The 18,950-nt window shown below is 29.7% G+C and overlaps 3 protein-coding genes across 11 annotated transcripts; all 3 read left to right on the top strand.

Moving 5' to 3' along the window:
• The first annotated feature begins 638 nt into the window (after positions 1–638).
• On the top strand, positions 639–2,342 carry LOC114370427 (esterase C25G4.2-like). The gene is made up of 6 exons (XM_028327779.1): positions 639–857; positions 939–1,037; positions 1,123–1,164; positions 1,369–1,513; positions 1,869–1,970; positions 2,136–2,342. The coding sequence occupies exons 1-6, from the start codon at positions 639–641 to the stop codon at positions 2,207–2,209; spliced, it is 681 nt and encodes a 226-aa protein (XP_028183580.1). The 3' UTR covers positions 2,210–2,342.
• Positions 2,343–3,951: 1,609 nt separating this feature from the next.
• Positions 3,952–13,399, top strand: LOC114380811. Of its 4 annotated transcripts, none has more exons than XM_028339881.1 (16): positions 3,952–4,554; positions 8,130–8,232; positions 8,358–8,462; positions 8,713–8,748; positions 8,962–9,072; positions 9,203–9,283; positions 9,405–9,475; positions 10,022–10,123; positions 10,549–10,665; positions 10,746–10,814; positions 11,119–11,185; positions 11,622–11,675; positions 12,057–12,152; positions 12,862–12,888; positions 12,998–13,033; positions 13,138–13,399. In XM_028339881.1, exons 2-16 carry the CDS (start codon positions 8,173–8,175, stop codon positions 13,294–13,296), a joined length of 1,191 nt encoding a protein of 396 aa, XP_028195682.1. In that variant the 5' UTR covers positions 3,952–4,554; positions 8,130–8,172; the 3' UTR covers positions 13,297–13,399. The 4 variants fall into 4 exon arrangements, with proteins under 4 accessions (XP_028195682.1, XP_028195699.1, XP_028195675.1 ...); XM_028339898.1 differs by having other exon boundaries at positions 3,954–4,554; positions 9,357–9,475; positions 12,995–13,033; positions 13,138–13,236; XM_028339874.1 differs by having other exon boundaries at positions 3,957–4,554; positions 9,357–9,475.
• A 3,576-nt stretch (positions 13,400–16,975) lies between these two features.
• LOC114380836 (esterase FUS5-like) lies at positions 16,976–18,613 on the top strand. 6 transcript variants are annotated; one of them, XM_028339928.1, is made up of 6 exons: positions 16,978–17,286; positions 17,364–17,462; positions 17,563–17,604; positions 17,889–18,033; positions 18,157–18,262; positions 18,396–18,613. In XM_028339928.1, coding segments are annotated over exons 1-6 (612 nt in total). In that variant the 5' UTR covers positions 16,978–17,067; the 3' UTR covers positions 18,397–18,613. The 6 variants fall into 6 exon arrangements, 4 of the variants coding, with proteins under 4 accessions (XP_028195744.1, XP_028195729.1, XP_028195721.1 ...); XM_028339920.1 differs by having other exon boundaries at positions 17,907–18,033; positions 18,157–18,258; XM_028339910.1 differs by having other exon boundaries at positions 16,980–17,286; positions 18,157–18,258.
• Positions 18,614–18,950: the final 337 nt, after the last annotated feature.

The following is an 18,950-nucleotide window of genomic DNA, read 5'->3' on the forward strand; positions in this document are numbered from 1 at the left end:
GTCTAACCCCAATAAGTAAAGCTGCAGACCCTTCGTCTGCGATAACTCATGCATATGTGGTATTGAATACCAAAATAATAACTGAAATGTAATATCATTAAATGAATGATATTTTGAATATAATATCATTAAATAAAATAAAAGTAATTGAGATTTCCTTATATTTAAAAAATAAAAATATTAAAGTTTTTTCTTATAAAAGAGAACAAAAGAATATATTTTTAGGTATTTCTAATGTTATTCTCCAATTGAAATTAATATTTATTGCATAATTACATCCCAAAGTCAAACTATTAATTTCAATCAAAGACTAATATTACAAATAATTACTAATATTTTTTAATGATTTTTTCTAACAAATATTTCCTCCATTCTTATTTATAAGAAAATTGATTAATTTAGATATTAACATTAAATTTGTTTATCATTATAAGATTTTTTAAGAATTTATCATTTAACATCAATGAGAGTCTATCATTCTTCTTCAATCTTCATAAGAGAAGGAAATAAATTAATGCACAACAGAAATGAAATCAAATTTATTAAATTTTACAATAAAAGAAAACAAAATGTTGACTTATCTTATAAATAAATATGGAGGGAGTATTTACTTATTTTTTAAAATAAATTTCTCTGTTATGGAAGATCACGAAAGCCAGAGAAAACTCAGAATCCTGTGCCTCCATGGATTCAGGACTAGTAGTGAAATTCTCAAGCAATTAGTCTTAAGATGGCCTGAACCTGTCTTACAAAAGCTGAACTTTGTATTCCTCGATGGCCAGTTTCTCGCACAGGGAAGATCTGATGTTGAAGGCATTTTTGACCCTCCTTATTATGAATGGTTCCAAGCCAATGAGGTTGTCTTGTAGGGACAATTAATCAATGTTAATCATAGTCATATCATGGTGCTAATTAACTTTTTATTTATTCGTGTGCAGGACTTCACTGAGTATACCAACTTTGAAGAATGTTTAGTATACATTGAAGATTACATGCTGAAAAATGGTCCTTTTGATGGTTTATTGGGTTTCTCTCAGGTGTGAACCATGCGCTTATATTATTACTCAAAATTTTGAATCTTGTGTATTTCTCTGTTTTATTAATTAGGAATATTGTCTTCAGGGAGCAGTTTTAGCAGCTGCATTGCTAGGATTGCAAGCACAGGTGCTGAGAAAAAAACCTAAGAACCTGTCTTATTTATTGTTTACAGTTTTCCTCTTTTTTGATTGGCAAATATCAATTTATTAGATACAGTTTTTCTTCTTAGATAATGACTTGAGGCGCTTTTCTAGCTCCCATGTTTTGGTAAAAGAATAAAATGCACTTACGTACATTTGATTTGATTAAAGTGATGAGTGATGACTATAGGGTGTGGCACTTGGGAAGGTGAACAAGATCAAGTTCCTGATTGTGATATCAGGAGCTAAGTTTGGTGGAAGAAAGTACGGAATGCCTAAACTGGCTGCTAATCCATATTCAAAACAAATGGATTGCCCGTCTCTTCACTTTATAGGTACTTAAAAAAAACAAACACAAATCCCTTATAATTCTCTGTTTCAACAACTTTTCCTTCGACTTAACTTTAATAATTTGTGTTGTTTCTTCCATTAATATTAGTGTAGTAGTATTGAATTGCAGCTTAAATATCTTTTGAATCCTTAAACTTTCAACACAGTTTTCGTCCACCAGTTTCCAAAATTTAAAAAGTGATTATTTTTGTCTCTCTAATTTGTAGTAAAAACTAAGTATGCAAAATAATCACAATTTAGAAGTAAAAAAAGAAACATGGCTCACATTTGATAAACCAGAAAGATATATAAGCCTTCAACTGATTAATTAATACACTTTGTTGGTGTTATATGATGAAGGGGAGAAGGATTTTGCGAAGCCAGACAGCATTGCTTTGTTGGAAGCATTCAAGGATCCTATGGTGATTCACCACCCTAAAGGGCACACAGTTCCTAGACTTGGTTAGTGGCATTTCCTCATTCAATTAATTATTACTTAATTTTGTTCACACTTCACAGCAACTATGAATGTTGCTAGGAAATATTTGAATATCGGTTTTGTGCATTCAATGTCTCTGAAATCTGAGAATTATTTTTGATTTGATGCTTCTTAGTTTTTGGTTGTAGATGATAAGGGTCTTCAAACTATGCTCGGTTTCATTAACACAATTCAGACTAGGAAGACCTGTTCAAGACTTTAATCTTTATGGAGACCTTTGTCGTTCTACAATACTTGGGAAACTACGAAACTTCACTGCAGAAACCGTATATAATAATAAAAAAAATTCACCTAAAAACTCAAATATATGAAGCTGGCAGCAATCGATGGTTAAATCTGGGTTTATTTTATATAGTTCCATATGAATAATTTATTTATTACATAAATATAAATTCTTTTACTATCAGTAAGGAAGAGAAATATGATGTGAATCATTCTTTTATGTCAGTTTAGCTAAAATTATTCTATTCTTATAACAAATATTTACAATATTTTTTTATATTCTTTTTTATCTGTATCCTATCATTCATCTTATTTTCTATTTCTCTTTTTTTTTTTAATTTTTTTTCTAAAATAAGTTATGAAAAATATGAGTGAAAATACAATTTCACCTTTTTGATAGAACGTAAACTATTATTCTAATATATAGATAAATGGGACATTTTGTTTTAAATTGGATTTTAAAATTTCAATATGATCAATAAATTTGCGTAGAAACTTATATGGGCCGTGTAATATCTTGATAGAAAAAAATAAAAAAATATAAATATAATATGTCATATGATTTGATAGAAAAAAAATAACTAGAGAAAAAAATAAAAATATCAACTAGATATTCAAAATTTATGGATGTCTAAATATAAACACTCTTTCGATATATATATATATATATATATATATATATATATATATATATATAATACATTACCAATTTTGTTATGGATTTTTTAAAATAAAATAAACAAGAACATAACATTAACAAAAATATTAAAATGTAATATATGGATTATTTTTTTATAAGACGGTATCAATTATATATTCTACAATCTACACGTTATTAATATTAATTTTTCTCTTATTTTTTCACGAGAAGAAATGATGACAATTACCATACATGCTGACAACTTTCACTATTATACATACATGTGTCCTTCAGTAATATTTTTTTTAATACTTATTAAAATGTTGTCAAATTTAAATAATTGTTACTAAATTTTTTCGTGACGACCCCTAATTTATTATTAGTATTAATATGCCCCCTAAAATCTATCTTTTGTTATTTTTTATTTTGGAGATACCTTTTGTTATTGCATTCTGGAAAACTAGAAATAATCAACGGGGGTCCAGAAGAAAATATAAACGGCACGGGTCAAAAGCTATAATTGGGCTATACATATGTATGAACTTTGGACAAAGATTACATACTTTTAGCCCATTTAAATCTTCAGCCCGTTATTTTAATGCGCTACTATATGATAAATAAAGAAACGAAAACTCAACAAGGATAGCTTTATTGACCTAATTCATGTTTAATAAATGTAATGAATGATTCTTTGTTTAAGTAATTAATATACACTTAGATTTAATAAATATTTACTACTAGTATTTTTTTGGTACATTAAGTTACAGTTTGAATTTATAATTTCATAACTTATATCCAAATTTTCTGTCAAAAAAAAATCCAAATATTTTCTCACTATACACGACTTCAACAAATATAATTAATTATTTACGTGGAGATTTTTAAAATAAAAGAAATTAAAAGTATATCGGAACTAAAAGAAATCTTTAAAGTATTAAAAATAAAAAGAAAAAAGAAGTTATTTAAGCTTATATATTATACTCCTGTTTTTGAAACTTGAATTTATAGTTATCGGGAAGTAATACGTTGTCATCTAATTCTTTGAAATATATTTTTCCAAATACGTTCTGTAATTTTTATGATAACAACATTGAAACTTGAAAACGGAGTCTCTCTCTTTGAAGCTGACCAAAGACCGTTATCCTGTGTAAATTGCAGGCAACATTGCCTTCTTGTTGTCTTTGCATTCGTTCCCTTTCTTTGCATTACAAGTTTCAATATTTGAAGATTCCAAAACCCTTTCTTTTTTTATTCCTTTTCTACAATTTGTTCTCTGTAGAGTTCCACATCTTTGCATTCCGAGGCTAGCTCATTTCTGTTGAGTATGAATTCATCAAAAAAATCACGCACATACAGGCATGTAATTTTTTCAAGAACGAGAAAGAAAGGAAAAAACAGTTACAACGGAGATTATTTTTGTTTCTTATTATTGTGATCAAATACACAAAATGATATTATATCAGTTAGTTTTTTCTGCCACTGAAGTGGCACGTGACTAATACTCAACCAACACATATGTGGTTCAGCACATATATAGGAGAGTATTTATTTCACGTGACAATATCTATATCAATCAATAACTAGCTTATTTATTCTATTGAGTTTAACAGTTTCTTGTTAGCACCATCAACCTCCTCTCATTGCTCAGGCTACGACAGTAGAAGTCATCAATTAATCCCTTCTCTGTAAGTTCCTTTCTCTCTTCCCCATGAGTATTGCTTTCTCAAAGTTGCGTTTTTGTTAATGCATTTTTTTCTTCTTCTGAAGTTGATATTGTTCAGTGGTGTTTGAGCCAGAAATAATGGATATATTACTGTTTTCGATTTTGGGTTGAGAATATTCTCAGTTACTGTTTGTCGGTTGACTTGTTACTCCGAGGAAACGGGACATTGGGTTTGTCTATGATTTTATTCTCTGTGTAGGGTCTTATGTTTTCTGCGAAATTTTTTTGCCTTTAAGAAGGTTTCTTTAAGCTGAAAAGGCACCTCTTTCAAAACCTATATCTTTTTGGTGCTTGTGTGTACTCTCTGTATAGTATAGAATGCATTGGTGATAAAATGTAAGTAATTCTTAAGGTAAGGGATAAGGTCATTCAGCTGCATAGTGAAACCAATATCCTTTATTTTTTTGACTGCTAGTGAAACCAATCCTATTATGTGGCTGTGGCTGACAGAATACACAGCTAGTCTGTCACGGGAAACTTTTTTTGGAGCCTAGCTACAAATTAATGGAACAAGCTGGAAATACTATATCGGGATTATTATAATTTAGGATAAATTACTTTTTTATTCATCTAATTTACTTTTAAGTTGGATTTATTCTCTAAATATTTTAAGGTTGAATTAGATTCCGTATTTTTTAATAAAAATATTTGAATTTCGTCTTTTATTTTTAATATTTTAATTAGATCTTTTATTTTTTTTTAATGAATTCAATTTGATCTTTATTTTTCTTTAATTTGCTTTGAAAATTAAAAAAAACTAAAATTAATTTTAAATAGAATCAAATTAAACATATTTTAAAAAATAAAAAATCTAATTGAACCTTTTAAAAATAAATGATATAATTTTGAACTATTTTTAAAAAAAATAAATTAATATTAAGATGACCAAATTAAGTAAACCTACAAAATAAATTAGAAGATAAAAATAATTTAACCTACAATTTTTTCACTGGACACTTTAGTTTAACAACTAAAAAAACCTTATAAATTAGACTGATTACATTTTATTACTGACACATACGTACATTGTCTGATTATAATATAAAAGGTTCACGTGCATTATATTTATATAATAAAAGTATTATATTATTATTTTATAAAAATCAATCATTTTACTGTACATAATAGTCTATAATTAGATAATAATATAAGAATAATCTATACTATTAATGTATTTAAATAAAATCCCTAATTTATTTCTTTTTCTCATATATTATTTTTATACTATGATTATGCATTTTTTTCTTCATAAAAGTATAAGCTTTATATATATATATATATATATATATATATATATATATATATATATGTAAAGAAAAATATTATGTTTATTTTCTTTGACACCATTAAGTCAAAGATTAAATAGAATAATCTACATAATAACTTCACTTGAGCTGTAAGTTTTTCTTCATATCTTCCCCTGTCATGCTTTCTTAGAAGTTTTTGACTATTATATTGTATGTCTAGTAATATATTTCCCTGCAAAATTTATATATATATATATATATATATATATATATATATATATATATATATATATTCTATAACCAATATTGTAATTTTGTAACTGGTTCATTTTACTAAAAATAATCTATTAATTTTGTTGTAGCTAATTTTATAATTTCTTGTAGTGTTAATTAACTCAAAATAAGATGTAGATTAAGTACTTTTGTAAGTTTTTTTAGAGCTCAAAAACTTTTTTTGCCTTCGATTGGACCCCATCTCTTCTCCTAAATTTTCACTAAAAAAATCATGCATAAATAAAAACCTCATGACTTTGTGGACTTTTTTGGCCTGGTAGCTTTTTATACTGGGACTTTTTGCCATGGCCAACGTGGAAGGCGCAGCCTTTAGGCTGAGCCAAATTGACAGCTCTCCTAAGGACATTATAGATACATACTTTTAATATTATATAATTTATTAAGTAATAAATTAGACCACATTATATGTCCTGCATGATAAAAAAATAAGATTTTAAAAACTGGATCGATCATTGAATCGCAAAAATATTGATTGATTCAAAGTTTAATAATTTAATTGTGATTGAATTGATAATAATTAAATAATATTTTTAAAATTTTAATATAACAAATTATATAATAGTCATAACTTTCTTTAAAATATCATCATTAACAACATATAACATATAAAATTGCATATTAAACTAAATCAAATATAACATAATATTTAATTTCTACAACACAAAATAATATATCTACCAACAACTAAAAGGGGAAAATATGAAAATTATAATTGCTAATACATCAATTTTTTAGAGTTAATACAATACTGGTCTCATTTATTATAATATTTAATTTAATACATTATAAAGTTAATGTATTTCATTTTTATTAGTAAATTTTAATCACACTACTTTTCGGAGCATCTTTTTACTCTGCAATGTATGAAAAACATTGCTTTTTGTGACTTTACCTTTTACATGTTCACTTAGCTATTCATTAGAGTGTTCACTTTCACTTTGATTGATAGCTAGGTACATATTGCACTTACACAGTTTTGGATAACGTGTTCTCTTTCACACAATAGTACTTTTTTTTCACTTTATGAGAACCGTTTAGAACCGGTGAACCTCAGGTTTTGACAGATTTATACCGGTTTAACGGTTTTTTAACCGGTTCTTTTACAATCCTGTTTCATGCCTCAGAGTTTGAATAATAACCACGAAGCAAATACAACACGGAATAAAGACAACAAGAAAGGATATCCATTATATTGCTAAGTGCTTCAGTGTCTCTCATATTTGACAGTGACACGTCCAAACATACAACATCTATAAAAGCTAAGAGGAGGCTATACTTGCAAACTTGCAAGTCCCACATAGGATAATGAATGTAACATCTAATGTTCTTGTCTTTTACTACTTTGGGTCTCAAGGGGAAGATCCAGGTGTAAATAGACCATGGAAAATCTTCAATTTTGTTAACGGAGAAAGCAGTTTTAGCAGTCAAGTATTTTAATTTTGGAGTGAAACTTTTATCTTCTTTAAATGACCAAAAATAACTTGTGGAGAGGGTTAGATATGACTGAAACAGTCAGTGAGGACTGAGTTCTTGTTTTCTCTGTTATTATCAATGGGCGTTATTTTTAGTCTTTTTTTTTGTTTTTTTTTATTTCCGTTTAATTTCAATGGGGAGGAAAACTGATGGGGTTTGGTTGTGAAGGAAGGACTTTTGGTTCTAGATGAAGTTCAATATAGTTGGTTTTTTGGAAAAATGGTTTTACGCATGAATGAAAGTCATTCAGTTTTGCAATAATGTTTTTCTATTTTGGACCTTAGGTATTGTTCATCAATTAAGCTCAAAGGCAATCCTTGCTTTAATTTTTCAATATATGTGTGTGTGTACTTCAGTGTATTTCGTGTTCTGCTTTATAACAGAGAATATGGTAACTTCAAATTTTGTTGTGTTGATCAGTCAAATTTGTTATTGATGCAAAATCATGCAATGTTATCGAGAAACAAATATATTAAGCATTGGGTTGAAATAGCTTATAAATTTCTAATGCTTTATCTCATAGCAAGCAGTTTTTGATGAGGACTGAATGAAAGATTCAATTTGCTATGACGTCGATCAAATCATTGAGATGGCCGATGAGAAAAAAAAGTGGATTGTCTGATGTGGTTTGTCCTCTTTTCTTCTAATCTCATTACTTTGGATTTTGTTAGGAGAGTTTCTTGTAAAATATACTTTAGCTCTGAAGATTTCTGCGTTATATCATTGTTTTAACAATAGATTTTTTGGGCAGCGAAAATCAAGTTTCAAGACAAAACAACTGTCTTTTCTGGCAGTTTTTTGTACAATAATGTTCATTATGTATAGAATTACAAAGTATCAATATCACCAAGAAGAGGTATGAGATCACTTGAATTCTTTGGAATATCATTGCATGTACATCATAACAAAGGGTCAAAATATTTATTAAATGTTTGGCTAATTGATGCATAACAATTTAGCATCTTATTAATAATAAACTAGTACTGCTTTGTCCAGAGAGTCCTATAACTATGTCAATAATGCACGCATTGTTAAATGACATGTACTCTTGTGCTGGGTGGTCTAACTTATTCCCTCATGCATTTGTTTATATTTGTAACTATCAGATTGACAAAAAATCGAGTTCCTGGGGAGAACCAAAGGTAAAACTATGATGTCAGATTACTAGCCCAAGTAGCTTTTTTATTCTTTTTTTTTTTTCAGATTTAATCTTCAATGCTTTACAAAATCCCTACTAGTTTTAGCAAATGACAGCAATGATTGATTTCAAAATTTGTTATGAACCTGTCCGATTCACAATTCTTGCCTAATATATGATTTTGTAATTTGAATGCATTTTTTATGTGTTGGTGTAGGTGTATCCTACAACTTCTGGGAATTTGAAAGGGTTGCCACAAGGTATAGTTCATGCTAATTCTGATTTGGAGTTAAAACCATCATGGTCGACAAGTAGTTCAAGGTCAAAGGTTAGAATTTTGCATTATTCTTCTATATTTTAGTTTTATTGAAACTGTTAAAAGATAGGTTAAATTTGGGAATTTGTTGCATCACCTGTGTTAACAATATAATGATTGCTTGGGGTTTATGAAATTGCAGGCTGTTTTCTCTAACCGTAACTTATTGGCAGTTCCAGTTGGTATTAAACAAAAGCATAATGTTGATGTTATGGTGCAAAAGGTATTCTTGATGATTGCTTAGATCATTCAAATTATTTGAATTAACATTCTTCAACTAATTTCATTTTTTTCAGTTTCTTCAAGAAAACTTTACAATTATTTTATTCCATTATGACGGCGAGGTTGATGGATGGTGGAATCTTGACTGGAGTAGCAATGTCATACAAATTGTTGCTCGGAATCAAACAAAGTGGTAAGTATATGCGACCAAACACTTAGATGTCTTTTTTTTTGTTGTCTGAAATATGTTCATTGAATAGGGATTGCTTTAATTCATTTGAGGAAACTATAATAATAAATGGAGCATATTATATCTTTATTCAGTAAATGATACTTTGAAAATCAAAATGTCTCTTTGACTCAAGATTCAAATTATTAAATCGAAGTCTTATTTTTATTTTTTTTATCTTTGCATGGAACCACCACTGATATTGAAAATGTATATCATAACAATATCATGTTAATGCCTAGGCAAGACTATGGGGATTAGGAATCTTCTAGTTATAGATGATGAATTGGGAAATGTATACCTGAGCTATCTTAATATGGTTTTTTATGGTATCTGTATTCAGTAAGTTGTAACTATGAGCATATCATACTGCAAGTTGTATTGTGATAGTTTTCCACGATTTTTATTTATTTCCAATGTTATATGCTTGTATATACGTACTTACTTATATATGCAGTTGGTGGTTTATTTTTCTGAAACTTACATATTAATTCACGAGTTCTTTGTCAGGTGGTTTGCAAAAAGATTTCTACATCCGAATATAGTCTCCATTTATGATTTTATCTTTCTTTGGGATGAGGATCTAGGGGTGGAGCATTTTTCACCATCAAGGTATGAAGGGATGTTTCTTTGCTTTTCTGTTATTCCTGTTATTTTGATATGTATGTGCAGTCTACCTTGGATGTGAATGATTATCATTTTATAGGCTTGCAGGAACCTACTGGTGTAAATGTTATGAAAAAAGAATCCAATTTTATTTGTTTACATGATTATATATTAGTTTTTCCCCTTTTATGATTTGATAGCTGAATGAAAACTGACTCTGAATTTTCTGCAACACACTATAAGATGTATATTATCCTTCATTTGGTTGCTAAGAAATCTTGGCTTTTCTAGGGTGGTATCTTAAAAAAGAGGTTATTTGTTGGGGTTTTATTCTTAAACCTGATCTAATTTTAAGGCTAGTCAGTCGCCTCTTTACAGGGTTTTTTCTCGTCAAATAAAAAAATGAATCAATATAGGCTTCCTTTTTGCAGATATATTGAAATTATAAAGCAAGAAGGTTTGGAGATATCTCAACCAGCTCTTGATCCACATTCAACAGAGATACATCATAGAATTACAATTAGATCTATAACCAAGAAATTTCATAGGTGATTTTTTGTTAGACTATTCCATATGTTCTTGCCAAACAATGTTTATTGTACTTACATTCGGTGTTTCATTGAAGCAGGAGAGTCTATGAACGACGCAAACGCCGTGCAAGGTGTTCAGATTCAAGTGAGGAACCGCCATGCACTGGGTAATTGTTACTTTCTTTGAACCTGCTAGAGTTGTGTAATATTTCAAGATGTTTGTGTTGGATCTTGTTGATGTTTTTTTTTTTTTTTTTTTTTTTTTTGTTTATCATCCTTCCATCTACCATCAAGATGATTATGTTATGGTTTAGTTGACTACCTTGTAATATACTATGTTTTTCTTCTCTCTACTTTTGAAAGCATTATAACAAATACAATGAGACAAATTCCTTTGTGGTGATTTATGATAAATCCTGGCATGCATGTTGTGTTGTGAATGACACAAAAACTTCAATTCAACTTGTGTAGGTTCGTGGAAGGTATGGCTCCGGTTTTCTCTCGATCAGCCTGGTACTGTACTTGGCATCTTATACAGGTAATATTATTTGCATGTATATAATATTAAATCTAAAATCTAACCAAAGACATGTTGTAAACTCCTTTAAAACTCATCCAAAACTTTTGTTTCTTCTAATTGTACTAGTGTGTTACATACCACGGACAACTTAAATTTTTTGTCCAAAAATTTATTATTGTTGTTTATAGTCGTGTTAGTTTTTTAAAGTTACCAAAATGATTGCCAATAGGTGTCCTTAAATGAGGTTTACCTTCGTCTAGCTGCTCAAAAGAAAACTTGTTCTGATTTACTTGCATTTTATTTTGGTGGGCTTCCTGGTGAAGTTTAACCTTGTTTGTTATGAAATTTTTAGAATTCAAATTGTCATTTTTGTCATATATTACAAATAGATGAAAATAATCCTCCATGTTGGTGCTCAATATTGGCTCATCACTATCATTTGTATCTTCTCCAGAATGACCTTGTCCATGGATGGGGACTGGATTTGAAACTAGGATATTGTGCACAGGTGAGAAATATGCATTTTCTAGACACTTTTGGTGGTTGTAATTTTTTTTATTTCTTTATTTTCTTTTTCAATGATGACACTTCCTATAAGATTCTTATTACCTTGCAACTCTATTTTTCGTTCTTGGAAGTGATTGATATAGCCAATCGTGCTTATATGATATTGGGCAATTACTACTTCCTCCAACAAGAGATAAAGGTTATGGAATATTTGCACATTCTCGTGTGAAATCATTAGCATGTCAATTTTAAATGCATCATGTGTTGATATATTAAATTTATATTTAATCAATCAATCATTTGTATACTAGGACTTAGGTTGCTCTGCCTTGACTTTTTTAGCCAGCATTATATCATTAGTGAGAATAATGTCATTTTTTAGGGACGTCGAACTAAAAAAGTGGGAGTTGTTGATAGCGAATATGTTTTTCATAAGGGAATACAAACTTTGGGTGGGAGTGGTCACAGAATGACAAAGGTATATGTCTCGTCCTTTCATAATTGTGGAATTCATTGTGGAATTCATTCACTGCAAAGTGTAAACCAAAAATATAAAGTGCGTGCTCCAACATGGTATTATTCAATATTCAGTATAGTTGTAACTTGAAAATACTCTTATATACACTACCTCTCCTTCTTTATCGAATCAAATTCCTTATTCCTTATGACACTAAACTTAAGAACAAACATGGTTTTTTACATATCATTTCGTTATGTAAAAAAAAGTGTTCCTTTTTCCCTGTATTCATTTGTCTGGACAAATTTGTTGGTTTGAATTATAGCACCAATAAAGTTGTGTTGTTTGCTATTTTGTTGCTAATTAACCATTAGATATACCCATTTGATCTGATCTCCCGAAAATTCCCATATTTTTTATAGTTTTATTAACATTAGCCCTCAGATTTACTTTTTTTCTTAATAAAAACTTTTAATCCTTGACATCAAAATCATTTTTTGTATGCATACTAAATATTTGAGACATTTAAATGATTTGGAAATGTAATTGATAATTGTTAAGCATTAAGAGCATTTCATGCATTGTTGATCTCAGTATAACACTTTTTAGATTTTGTAATTTTCTTAAAATTAACTTAGCATTTGTGAAAGACATTATTCTACCATTTTTAGTAGTAGTTTGTTGTTGATCATTTGCTTGATAATAATAGATTTTGTTTCTTTTTCTGCAGGTTTCAAAACTACAAAAGACAACTATGGTAAAGTTTTAATGACATTCTGTGGTTCTTGTCTGCAATCCTATTTGGCTATTTCATTAATAATCCTAATATTCAGTTTATTGTTGATTTTCTATCATTTCCTAAGTAGAAACAAGGTGGAGTGGGAATTGATGTGCGAACTGAGGTGAGGTTTTTAAGCTTAGTTTCAAACCCAATTGTTATGGTATTGACCAAAGAGTAACATGCATTGCAAAACACTATTTACATATTAACGTATGGATTGAGCAGATAAGAAGACAATCAACAAGGGAATTTGAAATCTTCCAAGAACGGTGGAATCAAGCTATTTCTGAAGACAAAACCTGGGTTGATCCATTTAAAAGTGACCAAAGACGCATAAGAAAACAACGAGACACACAACGCCTTTCTAAGCACTTTATATCTTAAAGTTTCATTCACAAAACATTACCTTTATTTATAGGCATAATTTTGTTTGTGTAACTCAAAAATTCATTCAATTTTTGAAAAATAAATTATATTTTTCTTTATATTTTCTTGTTATGGTTTGAACTTTGTTCTTATCACTATTTTCCTTTCTGAACGAGATCTCAGATCTCTGGTTGATGCTTTCAAAGAACCCTAATCTCATGGTTATTGTTTCGTGCATTTTCATCACTATTTTCCTTTCTCTCTCTTTGAAAGTTATAATCAGTGTTTTAAATCTCCGACCTATCATTAACACCAATGATAAAACTCTTTTTGCAAAGTTTTTATGAACACTTAATATGCAGAATTTTTTAGTTTAACAAATATGATAAAAAAATGTTGGGATTTAATTTCATTAAAACATTCTTTCTCATAATACAACTATCATTCATTCAATTAAAGTTGATATTTCATATATTATTATGAACCTATAAACTTACTTAGACATGTTTGATAGAGATAAGTTTTTTCATATTTATATTATCACATCTTTTGTTCCACATATATATGTATTAATAATAAAAAGAATAGGAATGTGAAATTAATTAAAAAATTTAAAACACATTTCAAAAAGATAAAAGATTCATATTTATTTTTCTAACATCATAATAGAACTTGTCCAAATAAATAATAAAATCATTTTGACTCAAAACAAGACCGTCCAAAACTCCAAAGAATGAACTAAAGACTCAATATGTGAAACAAAATGATAAAAACTACATGTCTAGAACTTCATGTAATTAATACAGAAACTCATGTTCCAATGTTACATCCTATCAAAGCATTGTGTTTCAACGTGTTCTATCATGAGGTTCTCCATAGTCATCCATCTTACCATCCGCTCCCACAAACACAAGGTTCGAGATTATTACAAGATCCAAACACAAACAACACACAGGAAGTGAATTATCACATTCCTAACTAATAGAAAGAAACGAGACAACATGTAGATATACATATCATATAAATGAAATATCGCTTACTTAAACATAGCTCACGTCATTCCACCAGTTGTTGCGTAATATCACATCTCAACACAGCACATCTCATTCATTTTCACATCATTCACATATTCAAGGATCAAAACACAATATCACTCAACCAATCAATATCGATCAATACACAAGCGTTATGCAACAAATATACTAAAACTCAATCTTATATGCAATGTGGTACCATGTCAGTGAAAAATCTCGTCGGGTGCCTAGGAGTACATGACAAAATAAACCACATATTGGTAAGTCAAGTCACTCTCACTAGGTAAAATCATAGGGACACCAGTCAGGGTTACTCTGTTTTGCGAGAGCACTCCAATCATATGAGATCAACATAGGCTTTAAGGAACATTCAAATTGAGTGTATTTATCCTTAAGACCTACACTTCGAAGAGTCTGTCAGGGACTTGCCCTCCTAATTCGTTTCCAACCCAGAAAACATTTTAGCATGCAAATTTTATCTATGAACTGTACAAAATACACGACTCTTCAATTGTTCTCAAAATATTTTTAACTTGTCGCACCTCAAAGTGATTAAACTCGTCAGGTTCTCATAGTGGATTCCATCAGAATATTCGTCGCGCATTAACTCGTTACCTTTAAAGGGGTCTTACAGTCGTGTGATTGTACGGTTTATAGCTCACAACTCAATGCACACAACATCTCAATACACATGTGTGATCTCACAATTTAACATATATTCAAGTGGTCACTTACACATAGTTCATCACACTTCCATAATCCCAAGACAACACGTTATCACACCTCATGCATTATATACACTTCACACAATAATAATATTAATATGTTATGTTCATATGATTAAACCCCTCAAACAATTTCACATAATCATATCAAAATCAAAGGAATCAAAATCATAAGTAAAAAATATGAAAACACCAAGAGTGTTCAATTTTATCAACCAATTCACATCAGCATATCAATTGACTCATCAAACACAACAATCTTGTAATTATAATCATAAAAGAAGAATCACAATACATTAAACATCCTAAAATAAATCTCAATTTGATCCTCTAAGGATTCCTACACATGTTTATTCTAACCCTAATTACAATAAATTCATCTCTTACCTCTAAGCGGACTCACATGTATAATCTGACAGCGATAACAACATCTCTAGCATTTCCCTTAGATTCCTCAAACTTTTCTTCTGATTGCTCTGCTAGGGTTTCTAAGCGTTAGAGAGGAGAAGGGATTGGAGCCTCAATTCATTGTCTGTGTGCGGGGAGAATTTCTCCCTCCACAGTCATTATTACAAAAATCCCAACAGTGGGGATGTGCTAAAATGTGTTTTAAACTTGGTGTTAAAATTTCATGACGATCCAATGACTCACGTGTGTAGTCTGGCAGCAATAACAATATCTTTAGGTTTTCCTAAGATTTCTCAAATTTTTCCTCTAATTGTTCTGCTAAGGTTTCCAAACGTTAGAGAAGAGAAGGGATTAGAGCCTCAATTTCATTATCTTCGTGCGAAGTGAATTTCTTCTTCCATAGACATTATTATGAAAATCCCAATGGTGGAGATGTGCTAAAATATTTTTCAAACTTAGTGTTAAAATTTCATGATGATCCAATGGTTAACGAGTCTGAGATTGTAGTTTTATGGGACAAATTTGAGTGTATACTAAAAAAAGATAGGGTTTTGGAAGAGTGGGAAGGGAAAACAGATTTGAGAGAAAGAGAGCATTATATCTCTATTTGTAGTTAGGGTACTTTCAGCCTATTATTTAATCTATTTTTCTTTATTTTTTTATTTTATAAAATAAACTTTATTTTACTCTTTATCAAATGCATAAATAAAACTATTTTTCCTTATTTTATTTACCTTAAAACTATTATTTTAATTAATAAAACTATTTTTCCTTATTTATTTAATTACAAAAATCTCATTATTTTTCTAAAACTTAATTTATTTTTAAATAAAATATTTTTTAATTTATTTTACAAAAAATGAGGTGTTACACATACTCGAGAATCATGATTTTTGAAAATGTGTAAAATGTGTAACTAACACTTCTTGTTTACTCCAAAAAGTTGAATTCCTACTTTCCTCCTTAAAAATATTTTTAGTAGAAAGTGAGTTAAGATTGATTCTCAAGAATTATAATTTTCCCATAATCTTTTTTTTAAGTGAATATCAAACATGGGATCATAGTTTCTCAATCTAAGATTTCCTTGGAAAATAAAAAAATTTCGTCTAACAAACACTCCCTTAATTAATTCCTTATAATAAATATAAATTTCTTGATTAAACTATCAATTCTTTAAATAACTTTACAAAACAATTTCCATTAAGATAAGAGACTAAAAAATGACTAATATAATGCTTATTAGGGGTTACATTTTAATTTAAAATGTATTTCCCAATAACATTTTAAAATTTTCTAATCTCTTTCACTTCACCATTCCAACAAATAAACATTATTTTATAAGTTTTTAAAACATAACTTAATTTTGTTTAAAGAATAACATCAAAATATCTAAAATACTGTACATAAAACTTATCTTTAAAACATTAAATAAAATACCAATAAACGATTATATTAAAAAAAAAATCAACATTTTTTAATTTTTGCCTGAACTTATTCTGACATATGGAGTGATTACTCAACTACTTCATTAAACAACTGGTAGTAGTTTTGGTAGCCCAAAGAAATAGCCACTAAAATTCATTAAAAACCACTGTTTCAATCTGCAGTCAAGATTGTGCGTTATGGAAGATCACGAAAGCCAGAGAAAAGTCAGAATCCTGTGCCTCCATGGATTCAGGACCAGTGGTGAAATCCTCAAGCAATTAGTCTTAAGATGGCCTGAACCTGTCTTGCAAAAGCTGGACCTTGTGTTCCTCGATGGCCCGTTTCCTGCACAGGGAAGATCTGATGTTGAAGGCATTTTTGACCCTCCTTATTTTGAATGGTTCCAAGCCAATGAGGTTGTATTGTAAGGACAATTACTCAATGTTAATCATAATCATATGGTGCTAATTAACTTTTATTTATTTGTGTGCAGGAGTTCACTGAGTATACCAACTTTGAAGAATGTTTAGCATACATTGAAGATTACATGCTAAAAAATGGTCCTTTTGATGGTTTCCTTAGCTTCTCTCAGGTGCGGGCTGTGCGGTTATGATATTTTCTTAATGAAGTTTTTGTATGTTCTGTTTTTCCAATTTTGACAAATCAGGAATGTTAATTGTCTTGTCTCTTAGGGAGCAATTTTAGCGGCTGCATTGCCAGGAATGCAAGCGCAGGTACTAAAACAGAAACTCATCGTATTTTGCTGTTTAAACTTTCCCTTTATAGATAGCAAGTTGACCCTTTTTAGATTTTAGTTAGAAAAACTCAAAAGTACTTTTACCCTCAATGTAAAAAATCATTCCTCCTTCCTTTTTGTGTATTGGAACTTGTAATTGTACATTAGAATTTGCCAGAGTACTTTCCTAACTTTAATCCAATCATAACATTAATGTTATAAGTTTGCAAGGAGGCTAAAGTTAAATAAGTTTGATTTGATTAAAGTGAGTGATGACTAAAGGGTGTGGCACTTGGGAAGGTGGACAAGATCAAGTTCCTGATTGAGATATCAGGAGCCAAGTTTGGTGAAAACAGGTTTGGAATGCCTAAACTGGCTTCCAATGCATTTTCAAAACCAATTGATTGCCCGTCCCTTCACTTTATAGGTAGTTTCAACAAACCCAAGTCCCTTATGATTCTTTGCTTCATCAAATTTTCCATTGGATCTTCTATATTGTTATTATATAATTGAACTAATTAATAGACTTTGTCTGTGTTATGTGGTGAAGGAGAGAAGGATTTCATGAAGGCAGAGAGCATTGCTTTGTTGGAAGCATTCCAAGATCCTGTTGTGATTCACCACCCTAGAGGGCATACAGTCCCCAAACTTGGTTAGTGGTATCTTCTCCTTTAATTAGTAATTTTGTTAACTATGACTGTTGTCAGGACGTATTTGAATATTGGTTTTGTTTTGTGCACACAATGTGTCTGAAATCTGAGACTTTGATCTGGTGCTTCTTTCTTTCAGATGATTATAGTCTTGAAATTATGGTCAATTTCATTGACACGATTCAGAGAATGATTTAGGATGGCCATATCAAGTCTTGAATCTTATGGAGACCTTTTGTCATTGTATTTTGTGAAACTTTACTGAAGCCATGTATAATAAGAATATTTTCCATGTAATAAACTCGAATATATGAAGCCGGTGTCAATCAATTGTTAAATTTGGGTTCATTTTATATAGTTTCATGTTAATCATTTATTTATTGCATAGATACATTTACTCAGTTAAATTGGCATATAAGGTCCTAGCATCAAAACTTAGGCTGTATTCGAATCTTGTATTTGGAAGCTAGCTCAAGACCACATCCCCTCCCTTAAGAACTAACCATATAGAGGTATTATTCCAACCAATGAAGTCATGTGTAAAGGTTGCCTTAAGGAAGTCAACGCTACACTTGTATTTTGATTGCAAATTTTTTTTCAAAGGTGAGTTGAATGCTTGAGCTAGTGGGACATTAGTTCAGTATTACATAATAATGTTCAAGTTAATTTCTGTCAAAGTTAGGGATTGTTTAAT

This window comes from Glycine soja, chromosome 2 (genome assembly GCF_004193775.1).
Source record: "Glycine soja cultivar W05 chromosome 2, ASM419377v2, whole genome shotgun sequence".
NCBI classification, from domain to species: domain Eukaryota; kingdom Viridiplantae; phylum Streptophyta; class Magnoliopsida; order Fabales; family Fabaceae; genus Glycine; species Glycine soja.

Coding starts and splice junctions, on each gene's coding strand:
- LOC114380811 (XM_028339874.1), top strand. CDS start 8,173: ATGACGTCGATCAAATCATTGAGATGGCCGATGAGAAAAAAAAGTGGA. Junction 9,284..9,356: donor TTGATGTTATGGTGCAAAAG/GTATTCTTGATG, acceptor CATTTTTTTCAG/TTTCTTCAAGAAAACTTTAC. Junction 10,815..11,118: donor GAGGAACCGCCATGCACTGG/GTAATTGTTACT, acceptor CAACTTGTGTAG/GTTCGTGGAAGGTATGGCTC.
- LOC114380836 (XM_028339910.1), top strand. CDS start 17,068: ATGGAAGATCACGAAAGCCAGAGAAAAGTCAGAATCCTGTGCCTCCAT. Junction 17,287..17,363: donor AATGGTTCCAAGCCAATGAG/GTTGTATTGTAA, acceptor ATTTGTGTGCAG/GAGTTCACTGAGTATACCAA. Junction 18,259..18,395: donor GCATACAGTCCCCAAACTTG/GTTAGTGGTATC, acceptor TCTTTCTTTCAG/ATGATTATAGTCTTGAAATT.
- LOC114370427 (XM_028327779.1), top strand. CDS start 639: ATGGAAGATCACGAAAGCCAGAGAAAACTCAGAATCCTGTGCCTCCAT. Junction 1,514..1,868: donor CCCGTCTCTTCACTTTATAG/GTACTTAAAAAA, acceptor TATATGATGAAG/GGGAGAAGGATTTTGCGAAG. Junction 1,971..2,135: donor GCACACAGTTCCTAGACTTG/GTTAGTGGCATT, acceptor TTTTGGTTGTAG/ATGATAAGGGTCTTCAAACT.